Raw genomic sequence first — 22,038 nt, 5'->3', positions numbered from 1 at the left:
CTGCTTGGTTTTCTGAATTTGAGCCCTGGAGAGGTGTCCAAGGTGAATTTGGTAGTTGCATGAAAATGCTGAAAAGGACTGGATTCCAAATGGCTGGATTAGGGCCTGTGATCAGTTTGCTGGCCAGGGTCCCAGAGAAAACTTTTCCTCAGCCCCATCCTCGTGTGCTAATAAGATCCTGAGGACCTCCTGATCCAGGGAGGTCATGGAGGTTACACTGTGGCCACGTGCAATACCCAAGACCAGGTCTTTTTAAATATGTGATTAGAGGCCTAGAGTGCACACTCCTGCGAGCTGTGAGCTGTGGCTCTAGCTACTCGGGAGCAGCGCACGCTCACTGGATGTACGTAGTTTTTGTCCCCCTTCCCCCAAATCATTGGATCTTTTCTTTAATTGGGAATTTCAATGCTACTGTCATAGAATTATTTTTTATAAAAAATAATTTCAAACTTACAGAAAAGTTGCAAGAATAATGCAGAGAATTCCTGCATACTTTTTACCTGGATTTACCAATTTTTAACATTTTGCCACATTTGTTTTTACCATATTTATTATTTTATTTTATTCTCCCTCTTTCTCCCTCCCTCCCTCTCTTTACCTCCACACATAAACACACATTATTTTTTTCTGAATTATTTGAGATTAGGTAATATCATGCCCCTTTACCCCTTAATACATCAGTTTGTATTTCTCAAGTACAAGGGTATTCTCTTAATAGAACCACAATAAAGTTATAAAACCCAGGAATTTATCATTATACTACTTTTTATCTGTATATTTCCTTTTGTTAATTGTCCCAATGATGGCCTTTATAGCATTTTATTCTCTAGCGCAAATCCCTATCCAGAATCATGTATTGTATTTAGTTAAAATGTCTCTTTGGTCTAGAATCATTCTGCACCCTTTCCTATTTCATGATATTGACATTACTCGAGAGGAAGGTCAATTATTTTCTAGGATGGTCCCCAGTTTGGGTGAGATTAGATTCAGATTATACATTCCTGGACAAGACGTTCCCTAAGTGATGGAATGATGTCATGTCCCTCTCAGGCGTCTGATGTCATCTGCCCTCATTAGTAGTATTTAGAACACCTGGTTACCATGCGTTACTCTTTCCTCCCTTGCATAACGAAGACCAAATAGGGTTTTGTGGAGCACAGGCCTGATATTGATTGGTGACTCCTGTCCTGACAAGTCTTGTTCAAAACCTCCTGAACATTTCTAATGAAAAATAGTTGGCTTTGAAATGTACCTCAGCAAAAAGCGGCTTTGGGTCATTGGATCAGTGTCCATGGTTAAGGCCCGGTCTCCATGGAAGTGGAGCTGGCCGGTCGTTGCTGCTGTCACTAGGAGGTGAGGCAGGGACTCTGTGCGGCTGCCTGTGTCCCAGGGCGAGTGCGCTTCACCCAGTTAAGGGATGGACGTGACTTGCCAGTAGCCAGCTTATCAGAATGCTGAAAGGCAGGAGGAAGACACATTTCGAGCCTTACTGTAAGTCATTGTGTGCGGCAATGGGGTCGCAGTCCCTGCTGCTCGGTGACAAGCAGCATTTTACTTCAGGAAACTCACAGTAGTGAAAAGTCTGGGTTGCAAGATTTCTGCACTGTGCCATAGGAGCAAGAGACATGGAAGAAAAACGCACGTGTGGCAGGGACTGAATATTTTCTTGGTTGTAATGATTTAGGGTCAGAAAATCCTAAATTATTTGATTTATCTGAGGTCTGCCTCTTAACTAGCCATCTGATGTTCTTTGAGCCTCACTTTCCTTCTTTCCAAATGGAGTTGAAACAAGGAAACCCCCAAAAAATTGTTGTGTAGATTAAATATGCTAATGTGCAGCATTATGTAATTGGAAACTGTTCATTGCTTGAAAGAGTTTTCTGTGATCCCACCCGAGAGCAGCTCTTAGGAGACAGAAACACCCCTCTCCCAAGGGTGGAGGGGGCTACTTGCAGTTTAAAAACTAACAGTGTTTCGAAGAGGCAAAAATCAGCACAGTGGCTGGAGAGGAGCCCCCTGAGACGGAAGGAAATGAGAATGTGGTAAATAGTGTGGAGCAGGGTAGGGCAGGTGGAGCAAAGCTAATGCCTTTTTCATGGGATTTAAGCCAGGCTGCAAATATCAGAAGGTTCTTACAGCTGGAGGTTAAAAAAAAAAAAAAAAAAAAAAAAAAAAAAAATTCCAGTCCCCAGCCTGAGATTCCTGTTTGTTACAAAGATAAAGAACTATGCCTGCATCCTTCACCAAGTGGACTGACCCATGCTGTCTGCTTAGACTGTTTTCCAGGCCTCTGATCTCAGAGCATGGGCCATTTTTGCTGAGTCTCAACGGGGCCACATCCTCTTTCCCCAGCTGAGCACAGGAGAGCCCTGTGTCGAGGTGGGGAGCCAGGGTACCCAAGGAAGATGGCTGGGATTGCCAGACCTCCATGAGGAGAAAGGCCAGGCAGGCCCCTGAAATGGTTCCCAGCAACATTTGAGGGCCAGGCGACATGATCTCACCTCTCTAGAGGTGAGGACGGAGAACAGCTGCAGCATCAGGGAAGCCCTAAATTGGAAGCTGATCTTGAATTAGGACATAGAAATGGTAACAACTCCTTAATTAGATGGAGAAGGAGCAAGGACTGAATCGGAGCCCTAACTGGAGGGCGTGGGGGCAGGAGCACAGCCAGCCCAGGGAGGTGTCCATATCTTGAGGCTGGTTCCCAGTTAGGCTTCAAGAAAGCACCCTGATTTCTGGAGGTGGACAAAGGCCCATGTCCGCAGAGAATGCACAAAGAAGAAAAGAGAACTGAAGGAGCTAAGAAGAGCCTGTACTAACACCAGAACCTTCAGGCCTAATCACTGAGGCAGGCACGGCGGACTTTTCCCCTAAGAGGCAGAGAACAAATGGTTTAGACTCTGCCGGGCCAAGCAGTCTCTGGGCTTCGGCAGACAGCTGGAAAACCGTGTAGCCAGTGTAAGATGGGATTGTGCCAAGTCCCAAAGGCTAGGAATGTGTGGTGAGTCACTCTGCCAGTGTGGCCGCCTTGGCGAACCAGGTCCTGACGCTGAACCGTGGTAGTTGGGGGGTGGGGTCTTCATTGTTTCCATAATAGGAATTCTTTCTAAAAAGTAGTGTTGGGGGGTGGATGGGTGGCTCAGTTGGTTACAGTGTGAGCTCTGGGCAACGCGGCTGCCAGTTCGATTCCCACATGGGCCAGCGAGCTGCACCCTCCACAACTAGAATGAAGTCAGTGAGCTGCCGCTCAGCTCCCGGGTGGCCAGATGGCTCAGTTGGTTGGAGTGGGAGCTCTCAACCACAAGGTTTTGGGTTCGACTCCTCGACTCCCACAAGGGATGGTGGGCTGCGCCCCCTGCAACTAACAACAGCAACTGGACCTGGAGCTGAGCTGCGCCCTCCACAACTAAGATTGAAAAGACAACAACTTGACTTGGAAAAGTCCCAGAAATACACACTGTTCCCCAATAAAGTCCTGTTGCCCTTCCTCAATTAAAAAAAAAAAAAAAAAATTAGAAAAAGGCTGAAGGAAATCTTACATTTAAAAAAAATAAAAAGTAGTGTTGGCTTTTCTAATTAAAAGGGTAAAGTCCATTTATGGTGGGAAATGTGTTAATAATGTGTAAAGAATACTTCAAAAACCAAACTGAACATTTTAATTCGATAAGAAAGCACACACAAGGGAAGGCTGGTTTTCATATATGTGGGTTTGTGTTTTTTTTAAAGGTTTCATTTCTTTGGTTATTTAAAACAAAAGACATGGACTCGAGATGAAAATCAGCAGCTGTTTCTTTGCTGCGTAAAAGGACATGGGACTTTGCCAAGGCTGGTGTGTGAGCTGGGGCAGGCACTCGTGCGGCAGGAGCCCCATGGGGAACGGCACATTTCTGTCTCGCAGCTGTCACTGCTATAGGAAGTATCCCTGTCAAAACTTCCCCTTAATATTTATAATCCCTTTATAATGGGAAAATACACGTCAGCTAGACTAAATGACAAACTATGTGAAGCTTACCATAGGTATTTTCTTTCCCTGTTACAATAATCTCTTTGAGAAGTGAAAGACAAGGAAATGCCTGGTTTCTCTTTTCTTTTCTCCTTTTTTGGTTGTTCATTTTAGGGAAACTGCGGGATGTGCTCAGTTACCCTTTCAATTATCTAATGTTTTGTTTTGTTTTTCAATTATCTAATGTTAATGAAAATCTGGTGATGGAAATTCACATTTCCTTTTCACTTTCACAGTTTAACAACATTGACTTTCTTTAAGCATTATGGAAGGAAATATGGCTAAAATAAGTAGATGAGGAAACCAGATGGTAGGAAGTGTCCAGGAAGAGGATATTTGTTTCCAGAAACAATGTTCCCTGTCAGGATGGTTGCTGGGGATGCTGGAGGAGCAAGCTTCTGCGTATCCTGTGGGCTGCCCAGCTCAGCATGCTCCAGACCAGTGTCATCTGGGAGAGAGACCAAACGGCACTCTGATCTAAACAGGCTAAGTGGGATAACTTAGCGCCACTTTGTTTCCCTTGGGGCCCGCCTAAGGGAACAGACATTACTTGTCTATATTTTATTTTAAATCTGATTCCTTCCAGGGGTTGTGAAGAAGTGCGTGAGCCCTACCCATGCACTGGTGGGCTTCAGGTATGGAGACACCAAGGTGGTGCCTATCTCTTTCATCACGCCTGTGGGGGGCGCCATGCCCTGCCCGCTGCTCCAGGTACCTGCTCCCGGCCCCTCATCCCCATTCCCAGTGCTCTAAGGATGGCATGGCCACTGTGGTGCCCTTGGCTGCACATCTCACTGGGCTCCTGCACAGAGCTTAGGTTTGAGAGGGAAGAGCAATAGCCCCAGGCTGTCTGAGCCCTGGCCTGGCGATTTCTTTGCGCATGAGCCTGATCTGCTGACACCCTGGGATATAGCTCACAATTGCACTTGTCCCTTTACAGACAATAGGCAGTCAGGGAGGGAGATACTGTAGTTGCTAGTGCTCTTGAAACTGTAACTGCAAAAGAGTATGTTAAAATAGACTTAAAAAAGGACAGAGGTAGTGCTTTCCTTGACACCAAGGCTGGAGAGTAGAGAGCCCCCCCCAGAACTCCAGTGCAGTGGTTTCCTGGATAGAGTGAGCCAGGAGGAAGTGTACCAAGGGCACTCACAGGACATTACCTGGTTGCCTGTTCCCACCTTCCCCGGCCAGACCCAGGTGCATCAGTGCACTTTCCTCTGACGATGGATCCTTTCCAACTGACAAATGCCTAGCAGCCTCTGTGTGCCTCTTCCCAGGATTTCTGTTCTGCTGGAAGCTATCTCTTTGTAACTTTTGCCCATGGAGTCCAGCTGTGTGCTTAGAGCAATGTTAAACAAACCCTCTCCTTTCCTATGTCTGGGTGGCAGCTCTTCACATATATGAAGACACTGCTCATAACTCTCCTTGGGCTTCATGTGAAATACCCTAGGTTCCTTCCACCAGTTTTCGTAGGTAAGAGACGTTTCCAGACCCCTCTCCATCTTGCAGTCCCCAGGACCCTAGTCAGGAGATGAAGTCCTTCTAGAACGGGGCTTGCCCAAACTGATCACAAAATTCCTGGTGTGGCCCAGTGAGCACAAAGAATTTTGGAGATACTGACTTTCTAACGAAGAAAAAATATGCATTTAAATTTTAGCATCAGTATTTGCTTCATCTTGGGATATTTTAAAATGAGCTTATATAATTTTGTGTATAAGATCTCTAAGCAAAATGTTTGCTACGAAATATGCTCTTATCTCCAGGTTGGAGACTATGTGTTTGCCAAAATTGTGATACCCAACGGATTTGACTTCTATGTCCCTGCCATTGTCATAGCACTTCCAAATCACGATGTGGCCGAAGATAAATTCTACACAGTTTTGAAGTGCAACAACCGCAGAGTGAGTCGACTTTTACTTAGAAATGGACTTTCTCACGGGGTAGGAAGTGGCTTCTTTGACTCCCACCCTCCTCGTGGCCACGCCTCGCTCTTTCCTGGCACTGCCGGCCATCTTGAAAGAGCGGGTTTCCTGGCTGTAACTCCTCATCTATCCCCCTGTGCACCCATCCCTATGATTCAGATTCTGCGACACAGAGGCTGCCCTTGCTAGGGTGGCCATGGCCTCCTAACTCCGCACCGCATTCTGCACCATCGGCTGGGGGCTCACGTGGCCTCTCAGCGGCTTCCCCATCGTTACAGCACCACCCTCTCTCACTTCCCTGCTCCTCGGACCAACCACTCCGGCCTTACACTCCCCTGCAGGCCCTCCCTGTGTATCTTCCTAGAAGTTTTTAAAAACATCTTTAGCAGTTTACAAATCTGAGGATGTCACTCGCCTACCTGATATCCACCGCCTCCTCCCCCCCCCCCGCCCCCCGCCCACGCACATGGGTGCGCGCATGTCATCAACTCAAGGAAAAGCCCAGCTGGGCCCGAGCACTGCCCAGCCTGCCCCGTGTGCGTGGCTTCTAGCCCACGGGAGGCTCACTGCTTCCCGAGCACAGTGGGCTTTTCCGAGTCTTTGGGCTTTAACTCTTCCTACCACCCTCCCCAGCTTCTTTCCATGAACACTCTTGGCACCCAAAAGACTGCCCAATTGTGACATCCTGCTGAGGCCCTCGGGATCCCCTGCACATTGGACTGCTCCCTTCCCACATTGGCTTCCTAACCAGACTCCCACCTGTGGCCCATCGGTCTCAGCCCCCTGCATAGCCCCTGACGAAGGGAAGGTTCTCAACTGCTTTTTAAATTCCTTGAATGCATGACATTTCTAAAGGAAATAGCATTGCCCGGATGGACCACTTACTATGCAATAGATTGGCAAGCAAAAAGCAGCAAATGAAATCATAGTGGGTAACTTTACAAAGCACTTCCTTTGTGCTGCAGGTGTCCATCCAAGTGCCTTACATGTAGTGAACAACTGAGTGCTCGGGACGCTGTGAGAGGGGAACTGTTGTTATTCCCATTGTCAGAGAAGGGAACTGAAGCAGAGGTGAAGTCACACAGGAGCCATAGAACAGGCGTCTGAACCCAGGCGGCCTGGCTCCATGGTCTGCACCCTAAGCTCTGTGTCTGACTGTCTAGTATACAGGGTAAACATAGCCAGTCATTTCAGGACTGTCATATGAGGTATAGCCACCAGGGAGGGGTTGTGGTAAATGAGTTTTAGGATTGAGGACACAGACTGAGACCATCTGAGTCAGTGGCCCCAGGAGCCCTGAATCCATTCTGACAGAGTGAGGGAGAAAAGGGTGCTTTCTCATCAACCCAGGAAAAGCCCTGAGAGAAGAAGGACTTTCTGGAGTATTTGGATGACAGTCAAGATGCAGTCTGGAAGGGCAGCAAGTGAGGTTTATGGTGCTCTGTGGCACTACTCTGGGGATATCTGCCAGGCAAGAGAGGAGAAAGCAAATCAAGGGACATTGAAGAGATGTCCCTGGGCATGTCCCCAGGATGTGGGAAGAGATGAAGCAATTGACCCAGGATTCCTGAGCAAGAGAGCCCAAGAAGGACCTTAGAATTTACCCATAGGGCAGTGGGGCCCTGGAGACCAGAGTGGCATGGTGGGGGGAGATGCTGAAGACAGTGCTGATGGAGATGCTGGGAGACTCATGGGGCTGAAGGTGGGGCATTCAGCAAGGGGTGGATGATCGTTTATAAGTCCAGCAAAGAGATGGCGAAGCCTGGAATGAAGATGGGAAGATGGTGATATGAGAGAATGTGCATACGTGCGTGCATGCATGCATCCACTGCACCTTCTGTGGCTTGGGAAATGACTTGGGATGTGGAAAAATGACAGAGAAGACTCAATGATGAGTTTTATTCAGTATCTAGTTACCAAGCGAGGCTCTGCATTTAATCTGCACCCAGAAGCATCCCCCTGAATGGCATCATGCGAGTAGCTATTAAATGGGTCGAGCTAGAATGAATGACATCGGAACTGTGGACATGTCTGATTTAAATGAGTGACCTCTTTGGTATCGTTGCAGGAATTTTGCCCTCGGAGTGCACTGATTAAGATCAGCCAAAACAAGTACACTCTCTCCTGCTCTCACATAAAGTCACCCCCACTTGAGGGGGGTCCCAAAGTGTAAGTGGACCCAACTTTTCATTTTCTGAACTTACTTACATCTCTGCACCTTTAATCAATTTCTGAGTTGAGATCCATGATCTCTAATTACTTGGGGAGAAAAGTGTAAGTGGAGGACTTCCTGTGTAACATGTGGTTCTGTGAATATTCTTCCTTCAGTGTCACACCTTACCTATTGCTTGTTTGTCTGGTTCTAATCTCAAATCCCACATTATCTTACTGACCTTTCAGAAAAGTGAATACTCCTGTCACAAATCTGAATCATTCCCCTTTTACTTGTAAGGCTGCACGGCCTTCTAATGAACTCTGACTGTAAAGTACAGTTAGTTGCAATTGGGACCAATCACCTGTCTGCCTCTCCCCTGTGGGGGGTGCGGGGTGCGGCTCTGGCTGGCCCTGGCCCAAGTGAGAGTGTGTGCATGTGGTGGGGGGGGGGCTCCAGGGGCTACTGTGGGGTGGACACATTATTATCGGAGGTTGTAGGATTGCTAAAAGCTGCATAGGTGGGTAAAAGCTGAGGCCTGGACAGCAGGCAAAAGCCTGAGTCCATAGGGCCAACCAGGGACATTGAGGCTGCAGTGAGAGCCATAACTTTGGAGGTGAAGGTGGGTTTGGAGCTCAGGCTGGGAAATGGGATCCAGGATCTGAGGCTTGTCACGGCTCCTCCTTTCTCTGGATTTCCTCCCTGCTGATGGCGCCCAAACACGTTGCTTCCATGACTCTGTTTACTCTAAGGACCTCGAGCATCATTTCCAACCCAGGCTGCCCCCAGGCCCTGTGTCAGAATTGTAGTCCCTGGCGTGGGATTGGTTGTGTTAAAAGCTCCCCAGGTAGCCTTGTAACTAAGGCCTGGGTCACATCCCAGCCCCACCCTCACTTGGTTTTGTGCCCTCGGGTGGGTTGCTTATGTCTGAGCTTGTTCCTCATCGAAGGTTAGGGTGGCATGAGGACTGGGGATGGTCATTGCCAGGCCTGGCGTAAAGTCAGCACTCAGCACAACACGGCGGGAACCTGTTATTTTCACCCATCCACCTGAGGGCACAGTCTCTAACTCAGCACGCCTACAACTGAAATCATAGTTGGATCTCTCTCCTCCCTGTCCCAGTTCATATCCCACCCCCAGACACAGTCATCCAAGCAGAAATCTGGTGTTGTCTTGGGTTTCTTCTTGTCCTTTTCCCCCTACACCCACTGGTCTCCAGGTTCTGTTGATCCTAACTTGCAAGTGTTTCTTAGCTCTGCTGGACCCTCAGACCCGCTGCCTTAGGTCAGGCGCTCTCATTTCCTGAGGCCCCTGCCTCCAGCCTCCTCCTGCAAGTCCCACCTGCCTTCCTGTCCTCCCATCCTCCTGTCCTCCCATCCTCCTGTCCTCCCAAGGGGCAAATCTGCCATGGCCGCTCCCCCACTTAAACATCCCTCCACGCCCCTTCTTATCCTAACTTAGCCTTTTGCTGGTCAGACCCAGGCCTGCCTTCCTGGCCTCACTTCCTCCGGCCTCCCCTAACCGACCTCCCAAAAGGCCTCTGTGCACCAAGTGTACCCAAGCACTCGCAGGCTTTCAACCACGGAGGTGCTCCACAAGGCTCTGTGCCTTTGTGCAAGCTAAGCGCACCCTCCTCGGAGTGCTGTTCTTTGCCCTCAGCGTCCTGGGACTCCAGCCGTCCTGCTAGTGAGGGGCCCCCGCCATCCTGCAGAGGTTTCCTTACAGGGCTCTTCCCTCACGTGGGGCCATGTGCATTCACGGCCATCACTCCCATTAGGCATGAGTCCCAGAAAGAGGAGGCCGGTTCTGTTCTTTCCAAATCCTGGTTTCCAGGGTGCAGCTCACAGGATGTGCCAAAACACCGCTTGAAGACTGAACCAATGATGGCAGGCGAGCTGCGCCTAGCGGGGCTGCTGGTGGGGTACTAGTGCCCTGAGAAACTTCGCGGAGCTCTGTCTACTGACACACTCTCCAACCCTGCGTCTTCTCCTAGATGACTATAATTTTCATTTAAAATAATAGCATTTTTTTGTTACTCTTAAAGTCTACTCAAGCATTATGATATCCAAGTTATAGTACATTATAAAGGAGTATGAATAGATGTGTCTAGGGAGTGACTATTTTCACTAAACTCAGCATTGTCAATCACTATTTGAGAAATAAAATCCAATTCTTTCTTTGTTGAGAAAAGCCTTTATTGTTTTCTCTCTTAGTGCTACCCCGGGCCTATTGCATAGCTCTTCGCTGCTAATTATTTACCTGAGCTTCTAGGGCTTTCCACAGTGGAAGTGTTCATTGACCAGTGGGGTTTTGCTCTAGCTGCCTCTCTACTAGCAAGAGACCGAATTTAGTTCTCCTAAGCAGAGGTCACTTCCAGCCCATTAAATTCAAACTTTAGTCTGTCTTTGTTTCTATAATCAGGACTGGCAGATGTGAGCGTGCAGAATAAAGGCAGGTGTCTTATTTTGTTTCTACACTGGGATTTTCTCTGCTAGGTCCTTTCTTGTCAGGAGCTCTCCCTTCCTTTGTTCATTCTTTAGTAAGTGTTCACACCCTTATACCAGATGAGAACATGAATTTTTTTTTTTTACATCCTGGTGTTTTCTTCATGGGCTATCAAAGAAATGTCCTCCAACTATACATCATTTGGCTAAATTTACTTTTAAAATATTGAACCCATTATAACCATCCATATAGGCTTGGTAGGACCAGGGGTACAGGGCCCCACACAGCAGGGTGACCGGCATGCCAGACGTCCAGCTCTCCACCCTTCAGTCCTCCTCTTCCTTCCTTCTTGGGGGCCTTCAGTTTGGGGTGACTGAGAGTATTTTCTGCAGGCCCCTCTCTGGTTCCTAACTGAAGGTAGTGCCCAATGAAAGACAGGAAGGAAAGTATTTAGATGGTAAAGGGTTCAGAATTGATTGAATATGGTCAGCAGTAATGCAAATTTCATTTTCAACTCAAAATTTGACATTAAGTGATTCTCGAAGATTTAGCAAGTTTGGCTTGCAAAATATGTTATCCATTCTGCTAAATTCCCAATAACTGGTTTTGAAAGGAGAGAACTATAGTGTCATTGCATTTGTCATGTGAAATAGAGTGAGGCTGTGACCATACCTTCCCGTCAGCACATTTCATGGCATCAGAAAGCTCTGTGCTGAGCAAAACTATGACCTGACCTGCCTATAGCGGTCTCCATTTAGAGAACACACAGGTAATTTCTCCCATGTCATCTTCTCCGTAACTCCAAGAAGCCAGCAGGCCAGGAGGACTTTCCTGCCATTGGGCATCCTTCCTCTTCGCCAGCAGACTCACAGCTCTGAGTTCTCCCCTGACCACTCCCCTGCGGTCCTGCTCAGATCAGAAGGCCGTGGTCTCAGCTGCTGCCCAGGAAGCATGCGTGGTGGGTTTGATGGTCTCGCTCCCAGTTTTCTCCAGTGAAGGGAAGTGCCTCTACCAAGTGTTACCACCCACCCACAGGCTGGGGACTGTGTGCTTCTCTGGGCTGGGTGCCTCTGGCAGGCTGAAGAGTAATCCACACAGCTGGTGTCATGTAACTGTCTGGACATTCATCCCCACAGAGCTGGGGTCTATTCCAGCTTCCTTCTTGACAGAGCAAGGGTTGGACGGGTTACCTCCGACACCCCTCCTTGGGAAGACTCACTTCGGAGAGTTTGATTTCACTAAAAAATTAACATTCAGAAGTGTGATCTCAAAAGTCACATTGGGCTAATCATTTTGTCTGTGCACCAGAAAAAGCACTGGGCATCTGAAGAAGGAGGTTGGGCACTGTGTTCCTGAAGGCAAGAAGTGTCCTGCCCTTGACGTGCGACTGTAATTGTGTGTCTTCAGGACTTGGGTGTGTGAGAGTCTACCGGAGGGGAGACCCTCTCCTAGGTCCAGACGTAGTTTGTCTGAGCCTGTGGTCAGCTCTCAATTCCTATTACACAGAATATTAGCCTCTCGTATTTTTCTCTGAGCAGTTTAGTTTAGTAATTTTCCATCAGGCTATTTGGATTTAGGAGTATGTCTCAAAGGAAATTATAATTCCTTTACTGTTTAACATTCGTCCCTTTTCTCTGTGTAGTGTGGCCTCACATTGTCTTCCCGACAGCAGTGACACTAAGTAATTGAAATGTCAAGATTCAGTGCTGTCTCTGACATGACATGAGATGAACCACTTCCCATAGCCTCTCTTAGAAGGAGCTGTGCCTCTGAAATCATTAGGCATCTGTGTGTTGTTAGCTCCCTCTGTCCCCTCCGGTCAGGGCAGGAGCCCCCTTTCCTCTGCTGTAGCAAAGCCCTAAAAAACGAGCAGCTCAGCAGTAGTGCTGTGTGTGAAGGCTCTGTGTTACCCAGATGGACACATGCCACTGCCCGCTGTCAGAAAGTGTGCTGTGGTGCCCTGGCACCGGGGACAAGGGAACAGGGTCACAGAGATGCGTTAACCCTGAGAGCCAGTGGTAGCAGTTTGTATGGCCATTTTTTACCAGTCTCTCCATTTTGTGCTTCTTCCATTGTTCAAACTCAGGGCCTCCTGGTCCTCATCAAACGTCTCTGTTCAGTGCCTACCCCACCCGTCCTGTTCTCTATGTTCTAAGATGGCCTTGGTGACAGAGACACACTTAGGGCGAATAGAAATCAGACCCCAGGGAACCAGTGAGAGGATGGGCGAGCTGACAGTGCTCGACCGTGGGTTTTGCCTGGAGGAGTGCAGGGGGCAAGGCTCAGCCCTTCTTCCCGGAAGAGGAACCAGCTCCTTCTGAAGAGCCAACAGAGGACAGTGCCAGCCCCCATGCCACTCCCCACAGTTCTGGTCTATTTGTCATAAGATTTAACCAAATCTAGCCTAAAATGACTAATAGAACACTAATTCAACTCAGTTTTGGTATGAGGTAGGGGGAAAAAAGACTTTTATGCAGGACTGTCGCTCGTGCTGGTAGAGAATGTCCACTGGCTGAATCGGGCGTGGCCCCCTTCCGCTTTCCCGGCCGCGTGAGGGCTGTGGGCTGGTGGATAAGAGCTTTCCCAGCAGGGTCACACCTCAGGGGATGTGTCCTTGTGGGACATCGTGACCTCAGCCAGCCTCAGTCATTCTGGAGAGTAAAAGGGTGGCTGGGGGCATCCGCTCGGCAGTTGTAAAGACTCTTCCTTGATCAAAATCCCATTTGGCTTTTTATTCTAATTGTGACAGCTTGTATTGTTTTATTCTTATTATAAAATAATACATAGTTAATATAAATTTATAAATTATATTAGAGGAATATAAAAGCAAAAGGAATATAAAAAACATCCATAGTCCCACATTTCAAAAGTAATCACCATTTATATTTGATATATATCCTCCTAGAGTGTTTTCTCTAGTGTGTTGATTCTTTTTCCTTGAAATAAAAATCTTTGTTTCTCCTTCTCATTGATGATAGTCACAAAAAATGTTTTAAATGTGGAGAAAGTGACAATTCTACTGGAATCCATTTCCCTGAGGCAACTATTAACAGATTGATCAACAACTTCCATTATCCTTAAGCATTCACACTCTCAATAACAAAAATGAAAATATAACATACATTCTGTCTTGTAACTTTCTTCTACTTAATATATTATTTGCATGTTTGCATGACAAGGATACCTCGTGTTTCATGATCTCCTGCCCAGAATTTAATTATTTGGGTGGTCACGTGACCAGTTCCTGGCTGAGGGCAAGACACACACTGCTTCATGCTCTTTCTTGCTGTTCTTGGGTTCCTTCCAAGATCATTTTCCTGGGGCCCTTCAGGTGGGTAGGCAGGCGTCTGCCCTCCTTCACTTGTTGGGTGCTATTGGTAAACCTGAAAAACTCTACTTCCCACTTCTGCTTGTTGCTCTTAGAGGTTATAGGTTAGAGACTGGACTAAGACCAATCCTAATATATGGGAAATAGTATATACCAACTTAGTCTGCTCTGGAGGGAGGTGGCAGTTTGAGGGATAATTGATGGCAATGTGCTGGATAAGACTTCAGATCCCAGAGAACAGGGCTGGTGATCACCACCTTGTGGAGTGATTTCAAGATGAGTCTCCGGGAGCCTGGCCTCACAGAACTTACACACCCACACAGGTGTTATAAATTATCTATATTTAAAGGTAGTTTTCTGGCCTCCTGGAAAGCCTTTTTCCAATGTTACTGCTATTGCTCAGGCCTTTTTTCCTTATGGTACAATATACATAACATAAAATTTACCGTTTTAACTATTTTTAAGCATAAATTCAGTGACACTAAGTACATTCACATTACTGTGTGACCATCACCACCACCCATCTCCAGAACTTTTCTCATCTTCCCAAACTGAAATTGTCCCCACTGAACACGAACTCCTCATTCCCCCTCCTCCAGCCCCTGGCAGCCACCATTCTACTTGTGTCTCTATGAATCTGACTACTCTAGGTCTTCATGTAAGTGGGATCACACAGTATGTGTCATTTTGTGTCTGGCTTATTTCATTCAGCATAGTGTCCTCATGGTTCATCCATGTTATAGCAAATGCCAGACTTCCTTCCACTTTGAAAGGCTGAAAAATATTCCACTGTAGATATGTACCATATTTTGTTTGTCCATCAATGAACACTTAGGACACTTCCACCTTTTGGCTATTATGCATAATGCTGCTATGAACATGGGTCTACAGATAACTAACTGTTTGAGTCCCTGCTTTCATTTTTGTGGGTATATGCCCAGCAGTGAGATTGCTGGGTCACTGGTAGTTCTATTTATAATATTTTGAGGCATCTCCACACTGTTTTCCATGGCAGCTGTACCATTTTACATTCCCATCAACAGTGCACAAGGGTTCCAATTTCTCCACATCCTTGCCAACACTTGCTATTTGGGATTTTTTCTCTTTTTTTAATAGCTCTCCTAATGGTTTCAAAATGTTATCTCTCTTGGAAATTACCCCCTGAGTCTCTGAGCCAGTCTTTGAAAAGTATCACATGTGATAAATCCTGATCCTTTGAAGAGGATTTGAGCAATGGAATTTTTCTATTTAGAAATAACTAAAAATATTTTCCTACTCCATTAAATTTTTTCTTGACAATTTCCAAAAGGATCTGAAGGTAGCCATGGTCAGTAATTCAGAATGAAGACAGGGTGATCAAGGTGGCAGACAATGGTTATAGGGACAAAGTACGGCAGCTGATGTCCTTAACCTTCCCTGAAGTCTCTGTAGAAGGCGAGTTTCCAAAACTGGGCCAGATTAGGTCAAGGTGCTCCCAAGACGCCTTCTCTGAATAAATAAATACATTTCTGGATAAATAAATAGTCCAGTATATTTTCTTTGTACCCTTTTACCAATATTTCTCCATTTCCCCCACCTCCAGTGCCAGCCCCTGGCAACTACCATTTTACTCTGTTTCTATGAGTTTGGTTTATTTTATATTTCACATATAAGTGAGATCATGCAGTATTTGTCTTTTTATATCTGACATATTTCACACAGCATATGCCTTCAAGGACAATCCATGTCACAAATGGTAGGATTTCCTTCTTTTTTTATTAGTTTCAGGTGTACAAAACAATGTATTATAGACATTTATACCCTTCAAAAGGTGATAAGCCCCCTCCCTCAAGTTACTACCCCTCTGACATCGCATATAGCTGTTACAATTCCACTGACTCTATTCCTTAGGCTGTACTTCACATCCTGTGACTGTGTGTGTGTGTGTGTGTGTGTGTGTGTGTGTGTGTGTGTATAAAATTGTACTTGACATTCATTATGACCTTCAGGTGTACATCGCAGTGGTCAGGCACCTACACTGTCCATGAAATGGTCTCCCTAATAAGTGTCCATCAGATACCCTACAAAATCTTTACAACATTATTGATTATATTCCCCAAACTAACTTTCGTATCCCCGTGGCCATCTTGTGGTTACCGACTGTGCTTTCTAATCCCCTCACCTTCTCCCTCATCCCCAGCCCCCTCCCATCTAGCAACCACCAGTTTTTCCTCTATGTCTCTGAGACTGTTTCTGATTAGTTTGTACATTTATTCTATTCTTCAGATTCCACATATAAGTGAGATCATATGGTATTTGTCTTTCTTCATCCGACTTATTTCACTTGGCATAGTGTTCTCTAGGTCCATCCATATCGTTGCAAATGGTAAGATTTCCTTCTTTGTCTGAGTAATACTCCATTGTATAAATGTACCACAAATGTCTTAATCCAGTCGTCTACTGATGGGCATTTCGGTTGTTTCCATGTCTTCGCTATTGTGAATAGCACTGCAGTAAACATAGGGGTGCATAAATTTTTTCAAATTAGCATTTTGGATTTCTCTGGATAGATACCAAAGAGTGGAATTGCTGGGTCATAAGGTAGTTCCATTTCATTTTTTGAGGAACCTCCATACTGATTTCCATAGTGGCTGCACCAATCTGCAATCCCACCAACAGTGCACAAGCGTTCCCTTTTCTCCATATCCTCACCAGCACTTGTTTGTTCATTTATTGATGATAGCCATTCTGACCGGAGTGAGGTGGTATCTCGTTGTGGTTTTAATTTGCATTTCTCTAATGATTGGTGAGGTTGAGCTTTTTTTCATGTCTGTTTGCCATCTGTATGTCCTCTTTAGATAAATGTCTCTTCATGTTCTCTGCCCATTTTTTAATTGGGTTGTTTGTTTTTTTTTGGTGTTGAGTTGAATGAGGTTTTTTGTTTTGTTTTTTTAAGATTTTATTGGGGAAGGGGAATTAGGGAACAGTGTGTACTTCCAGGCCTTTTTTCCAAGTCAAGTTGTTGTCCTTTCAATCTTAGTTGTGGAGGGTGCCATTCAGCTTCAAGTTGTTGTCCTTTCAGTCAGTTGTGGAGGGCGCAGCTCACCTCCAGGTCCAGCCACCGTTTCTAGCACAGCCCACCATCCCTTGCGGGAGTCGAACTGGTGACCTTGTAGTTGAGAGGATGCATTCCAACCAACCGAGCCATCCGGGAGCTCAGCGGCAGCTCAGCTCAAGGTGCCGTGTTCAACTTTAGTTGCAGGGGGCGCTGCCCACCATCCCTTGCAAGAGTCGAGGAATCAAACTGGCAACCTTGTGGTTGAGAGGATGCGCTCCAACCAACTGAGCCATCGGGAGCTCAGCGGCAGCTCAGCTCAAGGTGCCGTGTTCAATCTTAGTTGCAGGGGGTGGAGCCCACCATCCCTTGCGGGACTCAAGGGATTGAACTGGCAACCGTGTGGTTGAGAGCCCACTGGCCCATGTGGGAATCGAACCAGCAGCCTTCAGAGTTAGGAGCATGGAGCTCTAACCGCCTGAGCCACCGGGCCGGCCCGTGATAATTCTTTTTTTTGAATGTTTCATAAAATTCACCTGTAAAGCCATCTGGTCTGGGGCTTTTGTTTGTTGGGAGCTTGTTGATTACTTATTCAATTTCACTGGTAGTATTCAGTCTATTCATACTTTCTGTTTCTTCTGGAGTTAGCCTTGGAAGGTTATGCTTTTAGAAAAATATCCATTTCTTCCAGATTGTCTAATATGTTGGTATATAGTCCTCTCTTTTTTTTTTTTTGATGAGTCTAGATGAAGGTTTGTTGATTTTGTTTATGTTCTCAAAAAAGGATTTCCATTTTTACTGCTAAATAATAATTATATATATATACATATACATATATGTGTGTGTGTGTATATATATATGCATATGTATATCTATATGGAGAGAGAGAGAGATATCTTACATCTTTATCCATTTGACCATCCATGGACACTTAGGTTGCTTCAGTGTTGTGGCTATTGTCAGTAATGCTGCAGTGAACATGGGGGTGCAGATATCTCTTCAATATAAGTGCTTTCATTTACTCCGGATAAATACCCAGAAGTCAAATTGCTGGGTCATATCATAATTCTATTTTTAATTTTTTGAGGAACCACCATACTGTTTTCCATAGTGACTATACCAATTTACAATCCCACCAACAGTGCATTAGGGTCCCCTTTTCTCCGCGTCCTCGTCCACCCTTGTTATCTCTTGGCTTGGACATCTCTGTAGACATAGCAGCTATCAGACCAGGGTAACCCTGATTTCTTTCTCTCTAGGGCAGACGTGGACATGAAAAACTCAACTTTCTTAATACGTCCAATCAAAGAAGCTGACACAGCAGATTTAGGAGAGCTGAGAGAAGAGAACCCTAGAAGGAAGAAAAAGAAACCTGCCAAGAGTCTGCCTCTCCAGGAGGTGGTGCCCTTGGACTCAGATGACCCGTCTCATGGCAACAGGTCCCAAGAGTCCTACCCCAAGATATACCTCAAGCTTAAGGTGGGAGGGAGACGGCATCACTTATCTCCAGAACACCCTGAAATCTCAAGAGTAGGTCACGCAAGGTCAACCCCTAGTTTTCCGGCCAGTATAAGTCTCCAAACAGCAAAAACTCTAACACCCTTAAGTAATGCTGACACCCACCTCCCCAGACAAGGTCCTCGGCCCGGGGTCTAGGAGCCAGCCAGGGTGTCGCTGCCACACCTCCACCTGAGCAGCCCCATCCTGCACTCCTAGAGACACCCACAGCGGCAAAGGGCTGAGGACTGTCGCCGAGAAACCTTAAAGCAGTCTAGTGACAGCTTTGTTTAAGAACCAACATTCCTCCAGGGCGGCCCAGACCTCAGCCTGTCGACACTGGGCCTAGCCTCTCTACTGAGGTAAGGCTGCCCTCCTTCACCCACCCCTGCCTGCCCTGTTTGTAATGAAGGTAGACTTCCTTGCCATCCCCACACCTGGATCTCCTACCTATTTGAGCTATTCGTTTTGGCTTCTCCTGACCATTCTTTATCCTGTTCTTTGCCCTGTCCTCACAAACTCAATCTTCTATTAGACTCTCCACACCCAGAAGTTTAATCTGGCAGATTACTAGCATAAGATTTTCAATTTTTTTGGAAGTCAATTACTTGTCATCCAAGCTTGAAGTCTTGTTTTAAATTGATTATCTCATATGAATTGGGGATTTTATCATTTAATTTTAAGACTGAAATTGAAACCTAGTAATTTCTATGAGAGCTGCAAGACTGAACATACACTATTTTACTGTTATCTGGAAATTTTTATTGAGCCCTCCCTAATTATTTTTGTCTGTAGTCTGTTGTAGGTACCTCTAATTGAGCACGGAGCCAGAATAAAAACTCTTACATTGGAAACATTTCAAAACTATTGGACTGTTTGTTAGTATTTTTTTTTAACATGTTTTAGCAATAAAATAAAAGTATTCACTTCTATTCATTAATTTCTTAGTAAAATTAGCTTTATTAATACCAAAAATGAAAGAGCTCTCCAAAATTCTCTTATTCTAATCAATAATAGCTTTGGAGCTAGATAACAATATAGGACAGATTACTAATAAGAAAAATATTGGATGCTTTTTTCAAATAGAAAAGCTAGGGCAGTGCTCTAATACTCTAAAGCAGGGGTGTCCAAACTTTTTTCAATGTTTTTCACCAAGGGCCATATTCGGTAAAATACACAAACAGCCGGACCACTCACTCGAGGTGAAGTATGTATTGCCTCACCTGGTTTATTTAAGTAAACTAAATATATTTTTGGAATTTGCTGTGGGCCAATAAAAAATGGATCGTGGGCTGCAGTTGCCCCGCGGCCTGCAGTTTGGACACCCTTGCTCTAAAGAGCCAAAAGCTAATTAAAAGTGATGCTCTATATAACTGCTGAACAACTGTGGTGTACACCTGAAACTGATATAATGTTGTATGTTAGCTACATTTTTTAATAAAAATCTTAAAATATGTTGAAAAAGAAAGTGATGCTCACATTCCTGAAAGCTGGGAGGTCACCAGGGTCATGGCCAAGAACTTAAAGGAGGGTCCACTTCCAAACATGTGAAAGAAAAAGGGACATGAGCTCAGCATCAGGCTCAAAGCAGTAATGCAGTGAGGAAGGAACTGAGGAGTGCAGATGTGACCCAGAACAAGGCAGGGAAAATGTGGGAGGTGTGTCACCACCCAGAGCCCAGATTCTCCCAGGCAGGAAGACTCTAGAGTGGTCTCCTGGGTTTGGTCTGCACTGTGGAGAACTGGTGGGGCGGGAAAGAAACCATTCATCCAGTGGCAGTCATTCATTCTTGGGTGCATTCATTCGATTATTCAGCAAGCAATTGAGTGCTAACAGTGTGCCAGGCTCCAGAGAGACTGTCAGCCTTTTGAAAGATGGTTGGTTACCTTCTCTCTATATTCTACTCTCTTCATCTCCACATGATACAGGGGTGATGGATCACAGGACAAATATATATGTACACTAACAGTTTATTGACATTGCGTTACAATGTTTGATGACATTAAGTGATATGTTCAATGTGTCACCCTTTGTTGATAATGCCCAGTTTGATGTGTGTTTGCACTTCTGGCCAGTGTGGAATAACAGGAAGTGGATCACCCCTCCACCTGGAACAGCTGAAACACCTGATAAAATGTATGTAACAATGGTTTCCAAAATATTGGGCATAGGCAGTGATCTCTGAGAAACAAAGTGAGATGGCTTCAGGCTGCAGTGTGTGCACTGTGTGCATTACCTCAGGTAATTCCTGTGTTTGATTGTCACTGAATAAATATGCACGTTTAGCATATGCTAGAAATAACAAAAGGGGTTCAATTTGTTTTAAAAAAATGCTATGTATCCAGATTTTATGGCCACCCTATGCAATTGGCCTGGATCATAAGCCAGGGTGGGGCATCGGGATGGAGTGATTGACAGCCACATAGAGCTATGTGAGATGGATACAAGCTAAGTCCCTGAAAGAGAGAGATAGCTCTCACCAGGAGATCAAGAAGAGACTGGATGACCACTTGATAAAAAAGATCCGTACGTCAAGTGACAGAGTCACCAACATTGCCTCTAAGTTTCTTTCAACTCCAGGAGTCTATGGATCAATGACATAGTCCATTACCAACTCAGAGCAGTTCCTCATATATGACAAACTGTTCTTATAGAAGGTAAAGTGTGAGGGAGGAGTTGTAGCCAACACAATTAGATGAGAAATTAATTAGGGAAATAGAATTGAAAAAGAAGTAAAATTATATTGCACATGCTAAAAGAATATACCTGAAAAACCTGAGAGAATCAATGATAGTACTAATTCAAATAAAAATAACTCAGGATAGAAATTTTATACATAGAAATCAATAGTTTTTATGTACAAAAATAATGATCATTTAGAAAGTATATTGATAGAGAAAACCTAACTTACAGTAACAATAAAGAAGATAAAATATAGTTGATTCTCATTACCCATGGCAGTTACTGTTCTGGGGTGGAATTAATCCCTGGTCGTTCACAGGTGAAAGCATTCACAGACTCTACAAAGTGGGAGAGCAAGAAAGTTTTATTAAAGTTCGGACAGAGAAAATGCCCATGGCAGTGTCTAAAGATGATGGCTGCCATGGGTTGTAAGCAGAAAAACACCAGTGGTGGTGGGGGTGGGGGTGGGCGGTGCCGGGGTAGAGTCTCAGAGTGGACAGCTGCACCCAACTTCAGGTTAGCTTTTTCTTATATAGGAAAGGGGAGTTGGTCAGGCAGGTCTGAGGGCTGATGTCCTTTCTGGGGTCTGGTCTGTTTAAAGACAATGTTATCTCCAGACTCCAGACTCAGACTTAGCCATCAAATCCTGGGGCTTTATGTGTCACTAGTAAAAACTGCCAGGAAGTTGCAAATTGGATTCCGAGTCCAGGCACCTGAGGATTCAGAAATTGCTCTTTTCACATTAGGATATTAATTAACAAGGTATGGGTAGCCTTGAGAAAGGGAACAAAATAGAGTTCTTAAGTTAATCAGTAGGAGGAGAAACAAAGAGGGAACAGCTGACTATCAGGGCAGATCAAACTGCAAACTAAGTTTAACTACAAGTGGCTAGATAGCAAGCTATATAGTGAATCAAACTGCAAACTAGCTGAGTCTAACTGCGTTATTGATTCCCTGAATTTCACCCTTACAGTT

At 45.4% G+C, this 22,038-nt stretch overlaps 1 protein-coding gene across 6 annotated transcripts in view; it reads left to right on the top strand.

The window, feature by feature from the left end:
• VWA3B (von Willebrand factor A domain containing 3B) overlaps nucleotides 1-19,248 on the top strand; it is a 165,387-nt gene extending 146,139 nt beyond the window's left edge. For 4 of the 6 annotated variants that reach the window (XM_074332571.2, XM_074332569.2, XM_074332568.2 and 1 more), the window contains 4 exons: nucleotides 4,590-4,714; nucleotides 5,767-5,904; nucleotides 7,994-8,094; nucleotides 18,144-19,248. In XM_074332571.2, coding sequence (XP_074188672.2) covers nucleotides 4,590-4,714; nucleotides 5,767-5,904; nucleotides 7,994-8,094; nucleotides 18,144-18,540 — 761 coding nt within the window. In that variant the 3' untranslated portion in view covers nucleotides 18,541-19,248. The remainder of the gene's footprint in view (nucleotides 1-4,589; nucleotides 4,715-5,766; nucleotides 5,905-7,993; nucleotides 8,095-18,143) is intronic. The other 2 variants (XM_074332570.2, XM_074332572.2) reach the window with 2 other exon arrangements.
• Nucleotides 19,249-22,038: the final 2,790 nt, after the last annotated feature.

Source organism: Rhinolophus sinicus, chromosome 2 (genome assembly GCF_057876585.1).
Source record: "Rhinolophus sinicus isolate RSI-liver-muscle chromosome 2, RSI-T2T, whole genome shotgun sequence".
NCBI lineage: Eukaryota > Metazoa > Chordata > Mammalia > Chiroptera > Rhinolophidae > Rhinolophus > Rhinolophus sinicus.
The sequence above is the reverse complement of the archived record's forward strand: the minus strand, read 5'-3'. Positions and strand labels throughout refer to the sequence as shown.